Raw genomic sequence first — 22,259 nt, forward strand, 5'->3', positions numbered from 1 at the left:
TATAAAGTTTTTATCTCTGCTTTACAGAAAGCCTCCCTCAACTTTTTGTTTTACTCCATTTTAAAATGAGCCCACAATTTGATTGCCAGGCTCACCATTACAAATAATTGTACAAATAAACAATATTAAAAAAAATATATGTCCATTATAGCTTCAGCTGACCAGTAATGGGAAAGATATTACAAAAATGACATTAATATCTGACAAATGAGGCATCTCTTGATTAGTCTCTATCTTTAGAAATAACGCATGGAATAAAAATCTGGCCCCACTAATAACAGCAGGACTTCAATCATCATTCTATTTGGGGTTTCTTAATTCTCACCAATTCTTTTAATATTTAATTATGTACAAATATCCAAAAAGCAGCTAAGAAACAGTAGTAAAGCTCATAAATAATGGTAGATGCAGTGGGGATGTTAAGTACAAACAACACAGGAAGTGACAGCACTTTGCAATAGCAGAAGGTGAGCAAGAGCTTGGGTTTGAGAAGAATCACAGAAGAAATAGGCAAAGAAAGGAAATACTTACAAGAAACTCGTCTCTAATAAAATACTTGGCCCTTGTAACTCTGGGATCCTCACCAGGCTCTGGTGTTGCTAATTAATAATAAAATAAGCATCTTATTAACAGGTGTTTTCTGGTAATAGCACCTAAAAATCTCAGCCTGTTCTGTTTTCTGCTCACATATGACAGAAATACACTTGGCAGAACTGACTGTGAGACAAGACAAACCATAACATTATTTAAACCAGCAGGATTTCAGGAGAATAAGGTAATATTACAATGGCCACAGTACCAGGCATTTGGCAGGTAAGAGAAATGTCCACAGGCAGCATTAGGGGGAGTCCCAAGGACACATTTGTGACAAAATGTCAGACTGTGATCTACACCAAAGTAAAAGGATTTTGTCACGATGAAATGATTAATATATTAAATGTTTAAGAGGCAGGAATCTCTCATTATTAATACCTTAAATTAAACATTACTATCTGGCTAAAAGACATTGATGATTGCATCTATTTAAGAGTTTTCAAGTCTTTGCTGAAGCTACCAAAACCATCACGAATGTGATTAACAAGGAAATGAAAAATTGCAAACAAAACTTAAAAATCTTACCATCATCTGGTGTAGTGTAGCGAGCAAATTCTGGAAAGTAGTCTTCAATTTTAGATTTCCCTGCCAAAACTTTCTCTGCTAGCAAATCTTGTTTATTCAGGAAAAGGATTACTGAAATGGTCCGTAGCCACCTGTGGAAAAGGGAAACCAAACACTGTTAGGAGGCACGGCCCAGATCATACAAAAACTTAAAGTAAGTCACACAACATGTCTGGGGATGAGGTCCTGTGACACACTGGAATGATTTGGAAAGGTTCCCTTTATACCTGAATCCCAAGGGTGTAATTGCAGGTGTGCACACTCTGAGGGTGTTCCCCACTTTGTGCTGTTAATCCAAACCCATCCCAGGGGAACATTCCCACCTCCCAGAGCACTGCTCCATCACTACTTTAATTACTTCAGCCTCAATATGGCAACCACCAATTAGTAGCTGTGCAGAGCTGTTTGTAATGATCTGAGTGTAATAAATGTCAGAGGTGGGAGGCTGTGACCAAAGAACCAGCCCAGACTGTGCCAGGAAATGTGAATAACAGAGCCCCCCGTGCTGTTAACCCTGGTGGGAAGCCAAGCACCACACAGCTCCTCACTCACCTTCCTCCTCAGGGGGTGGAGGAGGAGGAAAGGGAGAATGAAAGAAAAAAAATCTGGGGGTCAAGATAAAAATATAAATGATGACTGTTTCATTAGGGAAGGATAAGTAAAAGTGAGGAGAAGACAAAACAAGTGATGCAAAGGCAATCACTCACCACCTCCTGTGGGCAGACCAATATCCAGCAAGCTGCGTAACCTCCCAAAATCCCCTCTTTTCCCCCTTACTGCAGGGAATGTTATGTGGCAGATCCAAACCTCTGGCCAGTTTGGATCTGCCCAGCTGTGTCCCCTCCCAACAGCCCTGAGGATTCACTGCAGGAACAGAGTGAGGAACAGAGAGGGCTCTGCACACACTGCTCAGCAGCAGGAGTGTGTTATCAGCGTTGTTCTGGGCAAAACCCAAACCACAGCACTCCATGAGCTGTTCTGGAGAAAATGAAATGAACTTTGTCCCAGCCAGGCCCCTCCAGGAGTGCAGTGTGAGGCAGGATCAGCAATCCCAGTGAGAAGAGCCTTCCACAGACCTGTTGTTCCAGATACTCTTGAAGAGGTTTAGTGCTTCCTGCAGCCGGTTGGTCTGATTGTCCTCTCGTATCACCATGTTGTAGCTACTGCTCGCCACCACAAATATGATAGCAGTCACATCTAAACCAAGAAATACCCTTTAGTTAATGCCAAGCTTCAGAAGAAATATCCAGGAATCATGAAGTTCAATAAGAGGCTGCCAGATTTTCAGCTCCCTGCAGAAAACAGGCCGGGATGCTGTTGCTGACAACATTTTAAGTGCCAGGAATCAAAAAGGAAAGTGAAGAAACCATGGAAGAAAGGCAAAGCAGGCCCCAGAACAGGTGACAGAATGACAGAAAATGTAGGAAAGAAAGGAACTGGACCAAGAGAGAGAAACTGAAGAAAGCCAAAGGGAGAATTTAAAACTAGTCAAGAAAACTGGAAACAACAATGAGCTATCAGGAAAGGACAGGGAGGTCCTTGGGGGAAAACCTCAGGACAAACAGCACTTTTGATTTCTGTAAAGAGTAGTAATAACAGCAGCAGACTGCAGTGAATTTATGGGTAGTTGCAGTGGTCCCCCTGTAGTGAGTTTTACTGCTTAGAGCCCCATGTCTTCCCTGGGAGGCATTCCCAGGATCACAGGGTCAGCATCCCTGTGCTGCTCATCCCTCACTCTGACTGCCAGGCTCATCCACCTCGGGCACAGCAGCAGAACACGAGTCAGACCATGAGGTAACAGGAAGAGGAAGGAGCAGAGGTAAAACCCAAACAAATCTGTCACTAACAGCACAGAAGAAAATACTGCCCAGTCCTTCCACACACAAAGACAGTGTCCAGGTGATTCTGTGACAGGAACTGTAGCAATGTACCATGGATTCCAAGTTGCATTCTGCTTTATTTATTCTCTAGGATCTTGCTGTAACTTTTCTAAAAAAAAGGAGGACTTTTTTATGTAACTTCATTGCTATTTTGTCCAACAACAAAGAAGAGAAAATATTTCCACCAAGTCTAGGTTTATGAAAACCTTTGTGGAAAAAAGCTTCTCATCTAAGCAGATACAGAGTAAAACAAAGAAATGCAGTGAAGGTACCTGTCACACTTCAGGACAGACACAGTCTGCCTAACTGCAGTCATGTGGGAATTAAACCTGACCTGAACTCATGGGGACACTGGTGTTAAGAGACTCCAGCTCTCACCAGATGTGTCTAACCAGAACCAGACAGATGCTCCCTACAGCCTCATTCTGCATTACTGGGCCAGTGCTGATTCAGAAAGAAGCACCACAACAGAGCCAAGTGGCTGCAATTATACATAAAAATGTGATAATCTGATTTTATGCATGTAATAATTACCCTATATTTTGTATTTTGCACAGGCACGTCTGTATGTAAACCTGTATGTGGAGGACAGAACATGGCTTGGAGTTTACACTCTCACAGCTGGCAAATAATGCACAAAGCCACCTCAAAAAATATTTGATTAACTGAAGAGAGGGAATCCAAAGAAATGGACAAACTGAAGTTATCAAATTCCTCTCCACCTGCATTCTCCTTGAAGATGTTCTATGTAGTTACAGGAGCTTACATGTCAAGAAAAAATTCAATTCTGTATGACTGTTAGATAACTCCTTATTATGCTACATAGAAAGATGAAGTTCTCACACACATGAGAAAATGAAGATTAGGCACTACAATTCTGCAGAGAACTATTTTATAAAGCCACCAGAAATTCTAATCCTACCATTAAAACACTGGATCCATTTTCGGCGTTCATCTCGTTGCCCTCCAACATCAAACATACTAAAAAAAAAAACATAAATCAGTTAGTCAGAATCATTTTGAGCTGAGTTTTTTGTTTGTGTCTGCATGCAAACAGAAAAGGGAAGAAACTTTAGGACTTCTGTGTTATAGAAATTAAAGGGAATCTTGGATTACAAGAACCTGAATAAGTAAGCAGTCCATGAACACATGCATGCAGAGAAAATAGATTTAAAAGATTTTGTTCTTTGTGATTTAAAATAAAGTACACCAATTTGCATTTCATTTTCAAGCCAGACTACTAAATTAAAAAATAATAAAATACTTCCTTTCTATTAAACACTGATACTTGAGAAATACAGTAGGTCCAATGAATATATGGTAGGCTCTCTTCCCAGTTTACCTTGGTATTTGTCTGTGTTGTATTAAAAAAATGTAAAAACATAAAAAAAGAAAATAATTATACTTACTGAAAATTTACTTTATCCACCTGAAACTTGGTTTCAAAAATTCCTGATGTCAAAACTCTGCATCTGAGGAGATCCTAAAGCATAAAGGGAAATGCATTCAGTCAACACAGATACTTGGTGTGTTTCCACATATCCAGCAATGGAAATAAACCCCTTTTTTTTCATGCTGTATCACAACACCAAGCACTGGAACGTTCAGTGCCACAGAAGCATGATGGAAATCTTCTAAGGGATGTAACCTTGTATATAATTTATGTGTATAAACATAATCCAATGGATAAAGCAACTTTTATTGGAAATACTAAAATGTACAATGCATGGCAATACCTGAAATGGCAATTACAAAATGAATTAATTAACCCCAAAGACGAAGGGGGCAGATAAATTGTGTAATTTCCTCAAAAATCTCCACGTACCTGGTCAGATGGGGTGTACTCGTTCTGTTTGACTATGTCAATCTTGTCTAGAAAACTGGGGAAAGGAAAAGAAAAAAGAGAAACTCATTACTCCCAAATCAGACAAAATTTCTGATGCTTTAGTAACTGACAGTTCCCAGGTAAATTCTGGTGCATTTTAATTCCCTCAGGCTCACAAAAGGATGAAAAATCTCATGCTGGAAAGGCAAAATTTGGGTTTTTGTGCTCAGGAGGAGCGCTGCCAGCAGCAGCCAGCAGAGGGATGAGAGCAGCGGATCCATCTGGGAATGCCAGGGAGCCCCTCCCGCCACAAACACCCCGGCAGTTTAATTTGGGTCATTTATTCACACAACGTAACCTGCTGCTTATTCACGGTGAAGCAATGACTCAAGCAAATTGCCCACATGTACTTCCCCTGAAAGTAAAATGAGTATTTTTTAGAACAACTTATCAACTCTATAGTTCTTTAGATAAATGAAAGCCCTAAAGCAATTTCAGTACAAGTTCAGTTAAGTGAGAGGGGACACTGATTTTTCAGTCAGCTGCTGTATCAGTGTTTCAGTTAGTTTCTGGAGCAGCAGCATTAGTTGGCTAAATGGGTAATAAGAGATATATTTCAAATTCATTAGGCACTATCTACAGATGATAACTCTTGCGTATTTATTTTTTTAATCAATTAACTATAGCCTCATAATTATCTTTCATTTCAACTCAAAGAGCAAAAAATCTCAGGGATATAGTGAATTCTGCTTTGTTGTGGTGGCAAACCAGCAGCTCAGGATGCAGATTTAATGGTGTTTGTCCCAGTCCCACTGCCCAGCCAAGTCTTCAGCCAGGTGCCCCCTGGCTCAGCCCTTCCACTTCAGCAGTGCATTAATGTCCCTAACATTAATCATTAATCAGCCTTTAAACCAATAGGCCTTGAGCTCCTCTGGAAATTCCTCTGCATGAACTGTTTTCTCTCTGAAGCAGGAATCACAAAGGAAAAGGGAGTTTTCCTTGCCTCTTTAATGTGCACTAACAACAGTCACAGCTTCAACGGGGGAAAACCTGTCCCAGATTCACAAATCAAAAACCCCCAAAAAATTGCCATTAAAGCCACCACACAACTCGGCCCCAGTTTCAGCCCCAAAACTTCCTAAAACACCTAATGAGAAGCAGGGAAAGGGGAAAAAATAATCCTGTATTTTGATAACTGCATCAGTGCAATGCCCTTTTCTAGAAGATCTTGCTTCAGAGACACATGAAAATTAATTTTTGTTTAGACTGAGTTACAGAATTTTAAACATATTAAAATGTATCTTAAGTTAACACGCTACAAAAACACGTGAGACAAAGTGCAAAGTTCAGTTTCCATCATGGAACGTGACATGGCCACAGACTCACAAGGATAAAGTGGTGACAAACTGTGCTCTGCAATTTGCAAGCTGGATTTTTTCCTCATATCTTCCAAGCTGTTAAGTCATTTTTTCTTTTTTTTTTCTTTTTTTTTTTTAAATCCAAAGGGAAAATACAAAACTCTCTGTTCAGTACACAGAGGATGTTAAATAAGTACAACAGCCCTGAGTTCCAAGGAGCACGAGTGTTTCCACCCCATCCTCTCCCCTCAGAGCACAGTTTCAGAATCACGTGGCAATTTCACAAGTTGGAGGATGCTTGAAAAATGTTCTGAACAGAACATGTTCATCAAGATACAAAGGTGATTACTGCAATCACCCAGTCTTTCTGTATGAATTTATCCAAGCAGAACATTTTATGCTGGGTTCCACAAGAGGTGGGTTTTTGGTTCGTTGTTTTTTTTGTTTTTTTTTTTTTTTTGTTTTTTTTTGTTTTTTTTTTTTCTTCTGTTTTGTTTTATTTTTAAACACTCTGCTAATCAGCTTAATGGATTTTGGAAAGTGAAAACTAGAAAATAACAACAAGATATTGCTAAAACCTGGAACTGAAAGTACAAACCTCTTACTGTTGTTTATGCAGACTATTTTTAGGCCTATGATTTCCTTGAAAAACATCAGCCACATAGGAGCAGTAGTACTGTACTAGAGATGAATTCCAACAGCAATGCTCATGCCAGGTAAAACAAGTTCCAATGGAATAAACATTTCTTCTTCCCCCCAAAACAAGCTCCCAACATTCAGCAACATCTGACACTCCTAACAATGCTCCCTGGAGAAGGAAGTCTTTCACTGTGAGACAGCCACCAGAAAACCCCTCCTGCTTCCAGGGCATTTTAGGGAAAATGGAACACAGTGATACGTTCCATGAAGATTTTTCCTTGTGCCTTTCATCAAACTCTGCTCCAGCAGCTTTAGAAAGGGCTAAAGGCATTAAAAAACAGTTTGATTTTTTGCTCATGTGTAAAGAAGGGGGATTGTTCTTTCAGTTGGTCAATGGAAAAATAAATGTGAGGAGAAAAGGGGAGCAGAAATTTGATCTGCTCTGATACACCTAAAATAAGGAGCATCAGCAGGAGCATGAAAGTTCAGAAAACATCCATACACTGAGTTCAGAGACTTCTCAGTCGATGTTAGTCAAAACCAAACAATTTATCCAGTAAATTAAACTAATAATCCAGTCAGATGAGAACAAAGCCCAGTTCAAAATAAACACAAATTCACCATCATTAATTTCTATTTTTAATTCTTGCTATGCTCTACCCAAAACATAAGTGAGGCCACTTGAGTACTACTTTGTGTGCTGAATTCACTGCTGTGAGAGATTGTTCTAAGCCTACTGGAGATGTGCCCACCATCTACTGTGTCAGCAGTGAACTTACAGGGAGAAACAGAAGTGACCTTGATGAAATAATTCACATAAAACTGTCAAACCACAAAACCAAATTTTATACTGTGAGCAAGCCTTGAACCAAGTTACAAAGTTAGTGGTTTTTTTTGTTCTGTAAAATCTTCCCAGAGATTATATGGAAAAGCTATTTTCCAGAAAGCAAATAATTCATTCAGCATTGCTGCCAATTCTCACTTTGGGCCACATTCTGGACATGACTAAATAACAGGATCAGCTACTGCTCTGCAAAATTCTGTCGTGTAGTAAGAGGCTCTTTTGCCTGTGTTATAAAACATTGATACAGCTCTGACACAAAAAAAACCCCTCAAAAGACTTCAGGTTATTTGTAATCAGCAACACTGAGAGGAAGCATCTCTAGGACAGCACCAGTTGTGTCTCTGAGATATTAAAATAAAAGGTATTAACAAAAAAATCAAAACAATCTGAAATAAAAAAAATGCTGCATTTTTGTGTCCTCTTTTTTAGCTTAGGGAAGGAAAACCACACACAAAGTGTTCCAAGCAGATCTTTGTGACAAATAAAGTATCTTGAATTTTAAGGGCAGATTCACAGAGAGCTACACAGAGGCTTTCCTTAGCTCCAGCAGGTCTAAGTAATTAGGCCATACATGTATCCTCAATTCTCTCCAAGTTTTAACTAAAATCTATTACCTCAAAACCATGTCCCAATTTTCAGATGAAGATATAATGCCAGTAGCTGAGTTATTCTGGAGTTCTTTCATCCAGAGAGAGCTGCTCTATCCCTATGGAGGGAATTTCCTGAATGAACAGAGCTGCTGACAGACAAAGAAGTGCAGCTTGTTCTCTCTGCTGGAAAGGTGTGTGCCACACCAAATCTTCCACCTCGGCTCCACGGCTGGGGCAGCACGGGAGGGGAGCTCAGGCTGCCTTTCCTCCTTTCCTCCAGCATTTCCTGACAGCCTGCTCAATAAACAGCAACCAAAATGTTACTCTCTCTCATCTGACAAAATGGTTGGCACACAGGATTTTTGTGTGGTTTTTTTTTGGTTGGTGTTTTTGGTTTTTTTTTTACTGCTTTCTGAAGAAGAGCTTTTGTTTTCAGCCTAGAACAACACTGGAAAGGTGTCTTAAACTGACAACACACCTATATTTGAAGTGCTTTATTTCCATCAGGTTTTTTTACTAGTCAAGTCATGACTTGAATTTCCATATAAAATGTCTCCCTTAAAAGACACAATTAGATCTCATCTTCAGTGTCAGCAAGATACTTAATGAAATCAAGGTTTCAATCCCAACTAAAGACAACATTTGTTTATAACTTATAAGCCTCAACAGTAGCACTGAAACTCTGCATTTGTGAGGTTCCTGGCCTTTAGAAAGCCTCGAGATATTTCACAGACAGTAAATCAGACTTCCAGCTCCTGCCTGCCTTCTCTGAGGCTGCATTTCCTGCCTCCAGCATCACACCCCAAAATGCACACATGGCACAACCCTATTTTAAAGGCAGGCACACTGAGTAGTTAATTGCCCCAAGTCCCTTGAGTCAGTGGAAATGATTTTCCATTTTTCATTTCCACTGAGTCATGTGTTTCTACCAAGATATTACTAAGAACCCACCAGAATTACTAAGAATTATCAAGATTTTACTAAGAATTATGCTGGCATTTCCCCATATCACCTCTAGAACAGTCTTTCCAATTCAGGTTTCTATGACCAGAAAGAAATTACTATTTTTTTACTGATCACCCTAAAGACCAAACTGTGCATTTGTCCAGTGGATTTTTATTTACCTACACCCTATCAGAACTACAAAATACTACTTAAAGTAGTTTTAAGCTGAAATTTAACTCAATATAAAGTGTTTATTGTAAACAAGAGTGCATTTTTAATTTTTTCAGAACCATTTCTTTTTTCAGACCATGCTTTACTACTGCTTTCCTGCTTTTTTAGTCCTTGCCATAATCCTTTATGATATTCAGCAGAGCTTTCTAGAAGCTCTGCAGTTAACTATTTGGTAAATTCTTTCTTCAGCTATGCTGTCTGTGCTGAGCCAGCGACATAGGTTGAGTACAAAGATAGTAAATTCCCTTTTAAAAGGGTATTTGTGTATGAACAAATTGACTGTCCTCAACTCTGTCCCTTTCTGCTGCTCAAAGCAAGCAGGGGTGGGGAGAGGAGGGAACCCTATTCCTTAAACTGGTGATAGAGATTTCAGCTGCTTTATTTTGCAAGAGGAGCAGAACAGCAGGCAGAGTTACAGGAATGATGCAAATAAAAGAGGCGAATGTTCAATTTGCTGATATTCAGCATGTGAAACCAAATTTGGCAGGTTTTTCCTCAGATTAAGTTAAAATCTAAGTTAGGACATCGGTAGGTTTTGACTGTTTTTTATACATGTACTGATATTTTCTATTATTTGCAAAGGGGGAGCTTTTACTGCTGAGGTCGTCACTGAAAACGTGCCACAAACATTACTGCAAAATTAAAAATGCTCAGAAAGGCACGGATCTTTTTTCTGCCTAATCAAAACTAGATAAAGAAAGAAAATAAATTACAAAACCTTTGTAATTACTTTAACAACTTTACAATTAGGAAAGAGAAAAAACCTTTATAGAGACAGGCACACAGGGACAGTACTGTACCAAGCATTATTGGTATAATTAGGAAAGCACTATATTGCATCTAAAACCATCTCCTATACGATGTTCCTGTAACAACATTCTCCATGTCAGTCCTCAGACATAAGGGACTCATTGAAAACCAGATTTATGTTGGAAATGAACCTCGAAATGTAGCGTAAGACGTGAACAGAAGTAAACCAAGTCTCCAGAAAACTTTCCCAAGAAGCTGTAAACACTTTTTGATTTCCAGTTTCAAGTCAAAGCATTAGTATGATTTCCTTATTGAAACTGTGAGTCGCACAGCAAGGTTCACAAATAGTTCAAAGCTCAGAATTTAATTATAGATGGTGTCAATGCGTACATATCCCACAAAAGTGATTTTGAGAGCGGCCCCAGCTGTAATTCCAGAAGAACCTCGAGCATTCCAGCCACTTGGAGGCGGAGGGGCACCATGGGTCTAATTTTGAAGCAAATAATGAGAAAGCTGAAAAGTATGACTCCATATATTTGGAATCATCTTGTGGTAATCAAGGTTACAGTTCCTTATATGGCGTGGAGAACATGAAGCACACACAAAAAAATAAGAGTATTAAAACTATGGGGTACAAAGAACTGCAACTATCCCAAAAAAACCAGGCCGTGCCAGCAAAGCCCCCTTTAGTTCTGCGTCTCTGGGAATTCAAACGTTGCCCTACAAAGGAGGCTGGTTCCGCACCCAGCTTCCCAAAGTGGCTCATGGAAGCAGCGCGACCCGCCGCGAGGCATGAATGAATGTCAGACAAACCCAGCAGAAGGCAGAGCAGCCCTTCAAACACTGCTCGGAAAGGGACACGGGGAAAAGGTAGGAGAAAGAGAAAAACCTATTTAAAGAGGTTGCAGTTGTCCCTTTTTTTTTTTATAAATATTTTTTCCCCCCTCTCTCTCTGCCTGTCTAAAGTTAGTCTGGCTTAGAGGATGCACTAACTTTCCCAATCAGTTTTACATTACAGCACAAGTCCAGAAATAGCTCCCAGCCGCCTTGGCCTCTAGCACGGTTGCCATGACAATGGAACCACAGGGCTATAAATAGCTCATCAGCACCAAATCTTGTGAGACACATCTGGAATGGGGCCAGCCCAGCCCCGGCCTGACAAATAAAAATAGGCACAGGCAGTTTCAAAGGCTGCAAAGGTACAATGTGGCTCGGGCTGTGCGGAGCAGGGCAGGGAAACGGGTTTGATTGCTTGTTAGCACGAGATTTATTTGATAGGAGATTGGGAGAGGTATAAAAGTCACTTTATTGCATACTAAACAGCCAGCCTTTCTCTAAGGTCTATTTTTCTTTCTCTTCCCCACCCGTCTGCAGCACAACCACCCTGCTTTTGAAACTGTAACAATGCAGCCTTTTGCCCAGGAGACCATTAAAATAAGGAAAAACAGAAGGAAAGAAAAGAGATCTTCAAATCTTCCCCCCCCCGACCCCCCCACAACTATTTCTGTACATTTTTGGCTCAAGTGCATTGAGTGTTCCTGCGGGTCTGACAGGCATCCTGGCTGGGATCCTGCCCGGGCTGGAGCGCTTTGCTCCAGCTAAAATCAGCCTCAGGCTGCTCCGTGCCTCCAGGAGCCCGGAGAGGGACGTGGTTCCCAAATCCTTGTGCCAGGGCTGCTCTCAGCATCATCCCTTTGGCCCCTCGGCATGGCACAGAACCAGAGTCCCAGCAGATCCCATCCCACTTCCCGAGAGCTCCGTGCCACCCAACTGCCTCTGGAGCAAGCATTTTCTTCCACTTAGTGGGTGAGAAAATGTCGTATTTTTAGCACGAGCTCTTGATCAACCCATTCAATTACATCCAAATTATCTGTGTGGGAACAGAATGTTATGTCAAAAATGTTATTCAGTGTATTTGTCAATATTACTCAACAGAAGCCATTTGTATAATGAGGAGATTCAATATTTTCTCCAGCATAGGAAAGCAGCAGCTCAGGAACCAGACTGAAGTTGTGAGACTTTGTTATTTTACAGACACTGGAAGTAGTAAGTCAGCGTGATATAATGCAGAGAACACCACTCCCAAAATATAAAATCCTAGTTGCTCTATCAAAAACCAATAGAGACTACAGATGGTGATCAAGAAACTGCAACTATAATAAGCATTAAGCCACAGTAAAATATCTTCTGTCTGCCAAAAAGGCACCGTGCACACGCTCCACGCAAGCTGCACCATCAGCCCACAGGATTCCTTTAGGTCCCTACATGGATATTTTCATTGCTAAAAATTGTAGTTACTTCCACCCAGGCTTCGAGCTGTATGTAAACTTCCCTCCCCTTCCCCCTGCCTTTCACCACATCCAGTTTGCTCTCCTGCCATCTGAACAACACACACCTCAGGAACAGCAGCTTGCACAGAAGGATTTTGGATAATGTACTTTAAAATATGCAATGTAGGATTTATTGGTTTTTATAAAGATACTCCAAGTTAGTCTAAGAGCCTATCACCAGCTGCAAGTTTTGATTTAAATAATATAAAAAAGGATGTAGTTTTTTCTTCCTTAAGAAAGCAACTCATGCATCACTGTAATATAGCCCTTTCAGGCCCACGTAAAGGACAAACTTTCTCATTTTGTCTGGGGGAAAGATGAGGGGGACAGGGCTGTAGAGCAGCAGACACTACATGGGATACCCAAACCTGGACAATATTCCAGTCCTTCACTGGAAGGGCTCACACAGCATCCCCAGCTCCTCTCTGCCATTAACTCCTTGCCTTGATGGAATGATCCTTATGGAGGATTTGTGCTCCTTCACGCTGGCCAGGGGTCCCACTCACCCCTAATGGGATATCTTTCACTGTGTTTCAACCAAGTATTTTTATAAATATTATCCTCCTGGTCTGTAGCTCCCTCCAGTGCCATCAAATCAGTGGAATTGATTTCAGCTGAAGAATTAATGACATCACTAATAAATAAAAAATTATGTTAATAATTTAAAATATTAATAAAAGCGCATTCAGATGATAAAATATTTAACAAGCTTAATGCTCCATACTAGTTTCCCTAACATGAAGAGACAAGCTATCTACAAAACCAGATAAAATGAAGGTTCAGACAGTTCCCACATTTTTTCAGCTTGTGTGTGGCTTGTAAACCCAAACAGGAAGAACACAGAACCAGGCACTTCCCCAATTACTACTGGAAAAATGGGCAACCTCATTTGTAAGAGGAATTTTAGGGACAAGGCTAAGTGGAGCTGATAGGACCTCACGTGACAGAAAAGGAATTCTGAACCAAGCCCGAGTTTCCGCAGGAATTAAGGAAGCAGTGATAGCTCAGGGAAGGAATCAGACCCCAGATGAGCCCAAACAATGGGAAGACAAATCTCTGCTGGGTTCTGAGCAGGGTGGTGAGGGAGGACTTCACCTCCCTATTTAACTACTCTTGTACAAAGATCTTCACAAAAATAGTTCGTATCTATTCCGATGCAAGATATAAATCCAGTGCTGGAATCTTGTCTGCTTAGGCACCATCCCAGCTGAGATTTTTGTTCAGTACTTTAGGAAGTTGGCAAAAAGGCAGTAATTTTAACTGTGATGCTGCTGACAGGACACTGAAATGTTCATTTCTGTCCCGTGATGCTGCGGGATGGAAGGGCCTCGGCCAGGACCGAGTACCTGCCAGTACCTGCTGGGCTGACAGTCCCACACCTCACAGCAGCTCACATTTCAGCTTGTGCTCTCCTCAGAGGAATGTGCCTTCCCCCCTCCTTCTTGTTTAAATGTTCTGCTTTCAACCCAGCAAAAACAACTCCAGGCCTCTGTAAAAGCAGAGGCACAAACTGGCACCTGGAGTTGAAAGCATCTGTAGAGAGCACATCTCTCATCTGGAAGTGAGTTGTAACAATACAGTTATTATTTTTTTTTCTTTTTCTTGAAAACATTTGCTTGATCATTAAATTTAATAGCAGGCATATTTTAAAAATATCATTTTAAAACAGGCAAATGATACAGAGCTGCAATGGCATTTTATACTGTGAATTTTGAGCAGTGCAGGGACACTCATCTTTGGCTACAGTGAAAAGCAAATATCTGGTTCTGTATTCTGCCATACATCAAAATGAAGAAGTCAAGTTTAAGTGCCTGTCTGTCCCTGGCACACATTACACTCAGGCAGATAAAAGGAGCAAGAAATCAAGCTTGAAGCCAGAATCAAAGGTAAATAATAAAGGTGACCACACTACTTCTGTGGAAAAGCCATTCACAGGAGTCACCATGGTTCTGGAATAGTGCAGTCCTCTTTTATTCTCCATGAAAAACCTTTCAGTCATCCAGTTTCATGGTTCTGCTTTTTGCAGATTGTTTTGCTACTCTTAAAAGGAAAATCTAATATAGACCCTCCATCTTTGCTTACTCACGTGTCTGTGACAGCATCAACACACCACCACTGACCATGCAGTGTTTCCACAAACTGCATTTGGGTATTTAGTGCTTTTAAGCCTGCAATTAAAATGGACACCTTGCAGAATAATGTGCCTTTACAAAGACTCACAAACAGCCCTAATTTAACAAGGGACACGACAAACCATTTTAGAATCTTTTAAATACAATATTTTGCCCCTTCCCCCCCTCTTCCCCACTGACCTAACTTGACTCAACTCACTCTGAAGCAGAATTTAATCCGTTACAAAAATATGAACTTTAAATCTCACCTCTAAAAAGACACAGCTGGCTATAAAAGACCTTAAAATAGTACTAAAAGCTCTAGTCATTCAAATGACTGTAAAACACAGTAGGACAGACTTTGTATTTACAAAACATTCTAACATTTGCAAAATGTGTTTTTTCATGCGGACTTTTCTAAGCTGTGCACTTTTAATGCTGCAGTCACAGAGAATTTCGAATGAAGTGTGCACAGGAAAAGTAAAATCCCTGACAAGGCACAACCTCTGCCTGTTTCCTCTCTCAGCCAGTGTCACGACGGCTCAGGGAGGTTTTCCATGGCAGTTCTGGCTCACAGAGGTGCTGCAAAACACGGAACCCAGACAGGACTGGAGTGAGGGGTGTGGGTGAGAGATGGGGAAATTTTGGAACAACTCTTAAAATCCCTTGCTCTCCAATTGGCTTGTTTTGCAATGTTAAAATGAGGAAGTCGTTCAGCTGCTTCGGGGGGAATTAGTTCTTTTGAACTAGCTTTATTGACTCTATTTATTACCTATATAAAAGTGTTGTGATTACTTAAACAATTACTGAATGTATTATTCACAGAACATAACTATTTCAGCATTACAACCCCAAAAACTCCTCAGCAGCAGAAGGCACAGTTCTATCTTGAGGCAGAACCTTATACTCAGAAGAATTAAGACTGAATGAAGATTCCTCAATTAAGATTCAGGAGGTACCAGAGGTGACACAGACACACCACCCTTCAGCATCCTCACTGGCCTCCTTGTTGGCAGCCTTTACAGAGGCCAAGGACTGGGACAGCCTGGGCAGGGAATCTTCTCCCACAGCCCCATCCCTCTGTCACACAGCTCTCTGTGCTCCCAGGCTGGGCCAGAGCCCGGACCACAAACCACCCTTCAGCTGAGGCTGGAGAGAACTTCTGAGCTGAGCTACCCAGGACAAAACTGCTCCCTCTAAATTCCTGCCACGTTCTCTGGAAACCTTAACTCCAGTCCCACCTTTCCTCTGGGGATGGGGGCAAGGAGAACAACAAAAGAAAGATTCTACCCACTGTTGTCGTGAAACAAGTACAAAATGGTGCATGAAGCAAACACCAGGAGGTGGGGAAGAACTTAATCTCAGTGGGCATTAATTCTGAAGTTTCAGTGATACTGGTTTATGGTTGTTTTTTTTTGTTTATTACACTAAAAAAAACTATCACAGAGCTATGAATAACAACTCATTTTTGGACCACCAGTGGGTGGACTCCCCACCCCCCTGCACTCAATCACAGCCAGGCAGCAGGGAATCCAAGGGAAGGAAAAGCCAACCTGAAGGGCCCAAGGTATGCACTAAAGTTCCAAAATAAAATCTCCAAAATCCACTGGATGACTAAAAGCCATGATTCCAGCAGAAGACAAGCACATCTTTATCATCTCCTTGTCTGCAGAGGGCAGTGTCTCATGTTTGCATCTCAAATGGATGAAAACCTAAACCTAAATTACTCATTAACAGACTACAAATTTCCTCTTCTACATGAAAGAAACATTTAAACAGTCTCAGGAGAAGAACTGAACTAAAAAAGACACTAAAAGCCATGGGTATAATTGCTGCTGTGGGAAAGACAAGGAGGGGTCTAAAATGTTATTTCTCTTCCCCAAATATTGTGCTTATTCCCACATCAACATTTGTTAAATCCCAGCTGGGGCTTCTGGCTGCCCAATATCCAAGCCTGTTATTTTGCAAGAAGACATAAACCCAGCAAGCCTCTTACAATGTCTGAAGAAGCACTAAATGATGTACAGCACCCTTCAGATTGCAGTCTAGGTTCAAATATATGCCTAAAACGTAGTGGCCATCAGTCACAGTCCACAGACCTGGAAATAAATGTGCAATTCAAAGCTGTGCTGGGAGGTGAAGGCATGAGGCAGCTCCAGGGGAACAATCCTGGGCTGGCTCACCTATTGCTCTGATACCTGCAACTGGCAACTCTGCGACTCCAGAGTGCTGGAGACAATTCCAGGATTTCCATTTGTTCTGCATTTCTATAATTAGAGCTTCCGGATCACGCTTTAAGAACAGCAGCAAAGGCTTCAAGGTGGAAGAGACTCAGATCAGATGGGTCAGGAGAAAGTCTGCAGAGAACACTCACAGGTTCTGGTGAAAGGGAGGTGTGTTCCTACACCACCTACCCCATATCAGGTGCTTATTTATACATACACAGTCTATAAACACCATAACCATATGTGAAACACAGCTTTTATCATACAACAGCACTTTAACTCCACTTCCTGTCCTCAGCAGCAAATTATTAATTCACCACAAAAAAGGGGTGTCTGAGCACAGCAACTGGAACATTATACAGAAGTTAATAATATGCAACTACTAAATATAGCCACTCCTGCTTTTCTTCTACATTTTGCTGCCTAAGAGATTTCTGCAGCATCTTGCACACACTGGCTTGCCCTGCACGGATGGTGATGCTCAAAACTAGTGACAGGTGCAGAGCTTTCAAAACAGCACTTTTCCCTCACGCCATCCCACCCACGTTCAGCTCCAGCTTGTAAAACTGCAGTTATCTGCTTTGTAGGAACGCACACGCACAGGAAGTCCAGGGAACAGACTGCCAACAAGCAGATGAGAAAATTAAAAAAGATCTGAGATGCTAATAAGCCGTGCCAGAATTACACACTGCATCTAAATACAGGTTTTGAGGGAACACCACTGGAGTACTTCTGCAGATAAGCATATTCTTCATTTTAATTAAGGAAGAAAATTTCCCTCCTTTGAATGAGCTCACTTCCATTGGAGAGACCTGTTTTACTAACATATCTCATGATTTTTGGTTTCTTTGCTTAAAGATAACAGAGTGGGGAAGAAAAAAACCCTTAAGGCCTATATAATTTACATTTGGGTCACTGACTTTCTTGGTTGTGGCTCCAAACATCAAGCCTTTAAAAAAATCCCACAAGCCCCACACTGCTCTGCAGCAGAACTTCCTTCTGTTACCTACATTCATTTTTATCAGCACAATCTGCATATGTTCAGTGGAGTTACAGTCAAAAAGTATCCCAAGGGAAAAAAAAATCTTTGACTAACAGCACAGTCAAAAAATGCAAGTTTTTAAAAGGTGTCTGGACACAACCCTGAGTAAGGTGCTTGAGGGGGCCCTGCTTGGTTAGGGAGGTGGGACTAGGTGGCCTCAGTGGTCCCTTCCAACCAGACCCCTCCTGTCCGATCCAGTGATTACTGGTTTCTAAGAAAGCATGCATGGAAACTGCCATACATTTACATAGCCAGACCTAACTCTGCAGAGAAAAATCTGTTTCAGCTTTCTGCATATCCACCATTAATCCATTATGATGCCTTGTGGTGTGGATGTCAGGAATAAATGTGAAAACAGTTCAGAACTTAAAAAAACCCCGTTGCTTACACATGGATATTACAACCCGATTCACCCTGTAAACCATGTAGGTATAAAAGCAGCATGTGCTTGTACCGATTCTGGTAATTACAGAGGTTTGTTTCAAAAAAACACCGTGTTTCACACAATATAAACACGGTAATTGTCACATTATCTCACAATCTACATTGTGATTTCAATTATACACAACAAAGGGACTGCTCATGAGAACTGAACTGAGAAAGTAAATCACACCCCTCATAATAATAGTAACAAACCTGTGTTCATTAGTGTTTGTTTGTTTTTAAAAGGTATTTGTTCAACTACTACAAACATCACTTGCAGACTGGTGAAAAAGAAAAATGCACTGGGTGCGGCATCCATCTTCCATTTGTAAGACTTGTCTGGAGGGAAATCAGCTTCATATTCTTCAGTGCCACGTGACTTTATCAGAAAACCACAGTGCACAATTTTGGCATAATTAGCAGGACCTTCTGAAATACAGCCCAGAAGAAAGCTCTGAGGGAAACAAACACGTTTCACATCATTAGGGAAAGTTAGAGCTGAAATGGAGGTACCAGCCTCTGCACACAACAGCAGAAATCCCACCTATTTTTAGTTGAGAATTCTAATAAGAAAACAGCTGGGAGTCTAATGGAATTATCTTGGTGACAAATTTAATGGACTGAACACTAAAGTTACTATTTTTAAGTAAAGTTCCTAATTATCCTTGAAAACAAGAAGCAATTAAAAGCAGCAGTGGAGCTCCAGCTTCCCAAGCGTCTGCAAGGCTTGGCTCCAATCAGATTGAAACTGGGAAGTGGCTCAACACCTTTCTGATCCTAAAAGTTGGTTGAGGGCCAGGCTTGGGGTTTGGTTGGGATTTTTTTTTAGTCTAATGAAAGCAGTTCTGCTTTGACCTGTCCAGTCCTGCCTGGTGCTGTTTTCCCTGCCTGAGCTCCGTGCAAATGCAGGATTCACACCGTGCCCGGGAGGGAAGGGAAGCGGAGCAGGGACGGTCTGGAGGGAGCTGCTGAGAACACAAATGATAACACACTGCTGGATCACAGAGCAGAATGGTAACACACTGCTGGATCACAGAGCAGAATGGTAACACACTGCTGGATCACAGAGCAGAATGATAACACACTGCTGGATCACAGAGCAGAATGGTAACACACTGCTGGATCACAGAGCAGAATGGTAACACACTGCTGGATCACAGAGCAGAATGGTAACACACTGCTGGATCACAGAGCAGAATGGTAACACACTGCTGGATCACAGAGCAGAATGATAACACTGCTGGATCACAGAGCAGAATGGTAACACACTGCTGGATCACAGAGCAGAATGATAACACTGCTGGATCACAGAGCAGAATGGTAACACACTGCTGGATCACAGAGCAGAATGGTAACACACTGCTGGATCACAGAGCAGAATGGTAACACACTGCTGGATCACAGAGCAGAATGGTAACACACTGCTGGATCACAGAGCAGAATGGTAACACACTGCTGGATCACAGAGCAGAATAACAACACTGCTGGATCACAGAGCAGAATGGTAACACACTGCTGGATCACAGAGCAGAATGGTAACACTGCTGGATCACAGAGCAGAATAACAACACTGCTGGATCACAGAGCAGAATGGTAACACACTGCTGGATCACAGAGCAGCTCAGCTCTGGGGCAGAGAGCTGCACAGGGAAGTGCTCCAGCAGCAATGGAGAAAGGCCAAGGATCCCACCTAGCAAAGAGCTCCGAGAGAGCACAGAGGAATTCTGGTATTTTCAAATTTACTGAAATAGCCACATTAATCACAATAAAGCAAGTTATAATCTGACATGTTCTTCTCCAAAAAGCTTTTTGAAACTGGCCATTTTAATTACCGTTTCCCTTGGTAACTGTTCCACTGTGGCACTAATGAGTCTGTTGCACTTGTAACCTCACATAAGGCTATTCCACACTTCATACATAGCACACACCTTATTTTTGAAACAAATTTTGAACAACGGAGTTAGAGAATTAGAGTTAGCATTGAAAATACACAGATAATGTAAGAATATCTGCCTTTTAATGAGACATGGTAAGATCCTGGAGTCTGGAATGCCCATTTGGAGAATATATAATGGTAAAACAGGAGATCTCTCTAAACCCGTCTTCTCACCCCTTCCCCCAAACTACTCCACTGTGAGATTCAAGATCAAGGATCTTGATGACAAGACCTTGATCAAGATTCTTGAAGACATCACAATACTTCTTGGCATTAGAACCATGAAAGATTGATCATCCTTCATTCATATGACTTCACTTAAAACCTCACACTATCCAAAATCACCCAAGGGTTTTTGCAGATGTGAGCTTTAATAATCTCTTGAAGAAGAGCTGTATCAAAGCATCAGTTTACAAATGGGGAAGCTTTGTTTCACCCAAGCCCTGTCTGGGATAACAAACTGTGTGTATCCTAAAGCAGTGTCTCACCCTGGGACAGAGGTGAACAAGTTCTCCAGAATAAACAAGGAGAAGGCAATTCTAGCCCAGGGAAGAAAAGGAGTGTACACCTAAAGTGCAAACTCTGTTCTTCATGGCACACACAGTGATGTTAGGGAGAGCTAATGAAAACACCAAAATAAAACAGTCAGGAGGCTCACTCTTGAGACTCAGTTTGACAAAGGAATATCCTGAGAACAGCCACACATTATGAAGCTGTGTAGGAAAAATTGTCTTGCCAGACACAAAGCTTAACAGTCCCTTCGTGCTTCTCTTGATCTTGTAACATAAATGTGTAATTAAAGTCCCTCTTAGATACCTTAGCAGCAGAAGTGGTGGACAGTGTGGTCCTCAGAAAATTTGCAAGTATTACCAACACTGCCAATAAACAAACAAGGCAGTTCAACAGTTATGGGAATTTTGTACGTATATTGCTATTTTCATTGATTTATAAAAATTACTTAGGGTTCTGAAGGACCTTTTGGTTTGTTTTTTTTTTTTTTTTTTTTTTTTTGAAAAACACAAATCTCTCAGCCAAGATCCCACAGCAGACCTGGCCACCTGACCTGGGCTGGATGTAGCTCCTGCCAGCTCCACACTCCTTTAGCAGCCCAGGAGCCAAGGCTCCTTCCCTCCCCCAGCTGCAGGAGGCTTCCTAAAAATAGTTCTTTGCCAGCTTTTACTCAGGCTGCAGTTTACATGAGCCCTCTGGGGGAAGGGGAACCTTGCAGAGTACCCAAGGCACTCACTGAAAATTTACTGGGCAGCCAACACGTTTCAAGTGTAAATTATCATCCAGTCACTGAAACCCCTCACTTCCATAATGAACACATTATAATTTAGCTTTATTGGTGCATATCCTTCTCAGAGACTTCATTAGTGTACCACAATGCAAATATAGTTAACAGAGATTTATATTTAACTACAACAACTTATTTTAACATGCTTCAGCTACAAAATCAATGTACAATATACTACAGAGTAATCAGTTCAAAATCACAAAACCTATCAGTGACATCCTGCTATAAAATTACTTTTAATCACATGTAAAATTAGCCAGCAATTTCTTTCAGTTTATTTAGAACTTAGTCACATCCTAAAAATACTGTATTTAAAGTTACTTAAACTCAGCTTTGGTTTGAGAACTTCTTCACCTAATATGAGCTTAATCTACATTTTAATTTCCAGCCTACCCCTCCTGAAGTCAGGATTTTATGATCATGTTCTCTGCATGCAAGCACATGGTCTCAATAAACTTTTGAGCCTGCTAGTAAATTTATACCAAATGTCCTCCAGACATCTTTGTCAGGGGTCTCCAAAAAACTAACTTCAGCAATACCTGTGATTGCAGGCAAGCACCCAGAAAAAAGAAATTTAAACTGAATTCCCCAGTGAAGGAAAGGCTTTGGCGTATCACCCAACAGTGGAGTTCACAGAAGAGGAAAATGAAGGGGAGAAGGTGCAATCAGCAGCAT

The 22,259-nt window shown here is 41.2% G+C and overlaps 1 protein-coding gene across 2 annotated transcripts in view; it reads right to left on the bottom strand.

Moving 5' to 3' along the window:
- GNAS (GNAS complex locus) overlaps positions 1 to 22,259 on the bottom strand; it is a 128,517-nt gene that overhangs the window by 1,783 nt on the left and 104,475 nt on the right. For both annotated transcript variants that reach the window (XM_021553591.4, XM_021553592.4), the window contains exons 6-11: positions 4,864 to 4,918; positions 4,448 to 4,521; positions 3,961 to 4,019; positions 2,235 to 2,355; positions 1,120 to 1,250; positions 532 to 599 (exon numbers count right to left, since the gene is read on the bottom strand). In XM_021553591.4, coding sequence (XP_021409266.1) covers positions 532 to 599; positions 1,120 to 1,250; positions 2,235 to 2,355; positions 3,961 to 4,019; positions 4,448 to 4,521; positions 4,864 to 4,918 — 508 coding nt within the window. The remainder of the gene's footprint in view (positions 1 to 531; positions 600 to 1,119; positions 1,251 to 2,234; positions 2,356 to 3,960; positions 4,020 to 4,447; positions 4,522 to 4,863; positions 4,919 to 22,259) is intronic.

The sequence above is a fragment of the Lonchura striata genome, chromosome 20 (assembly GCF_050655825.1).
Source record: "Lonchura striata isolate lonStrDom1 chromosome 20, ASM5065582v1, whole genome shotgun sequence".
Lineage (NCBI taxonomy): Eukaryota > Metazoa > Chordata > Aves > Passeriformes > Estrildidae > Lonchura > Lonchura striata.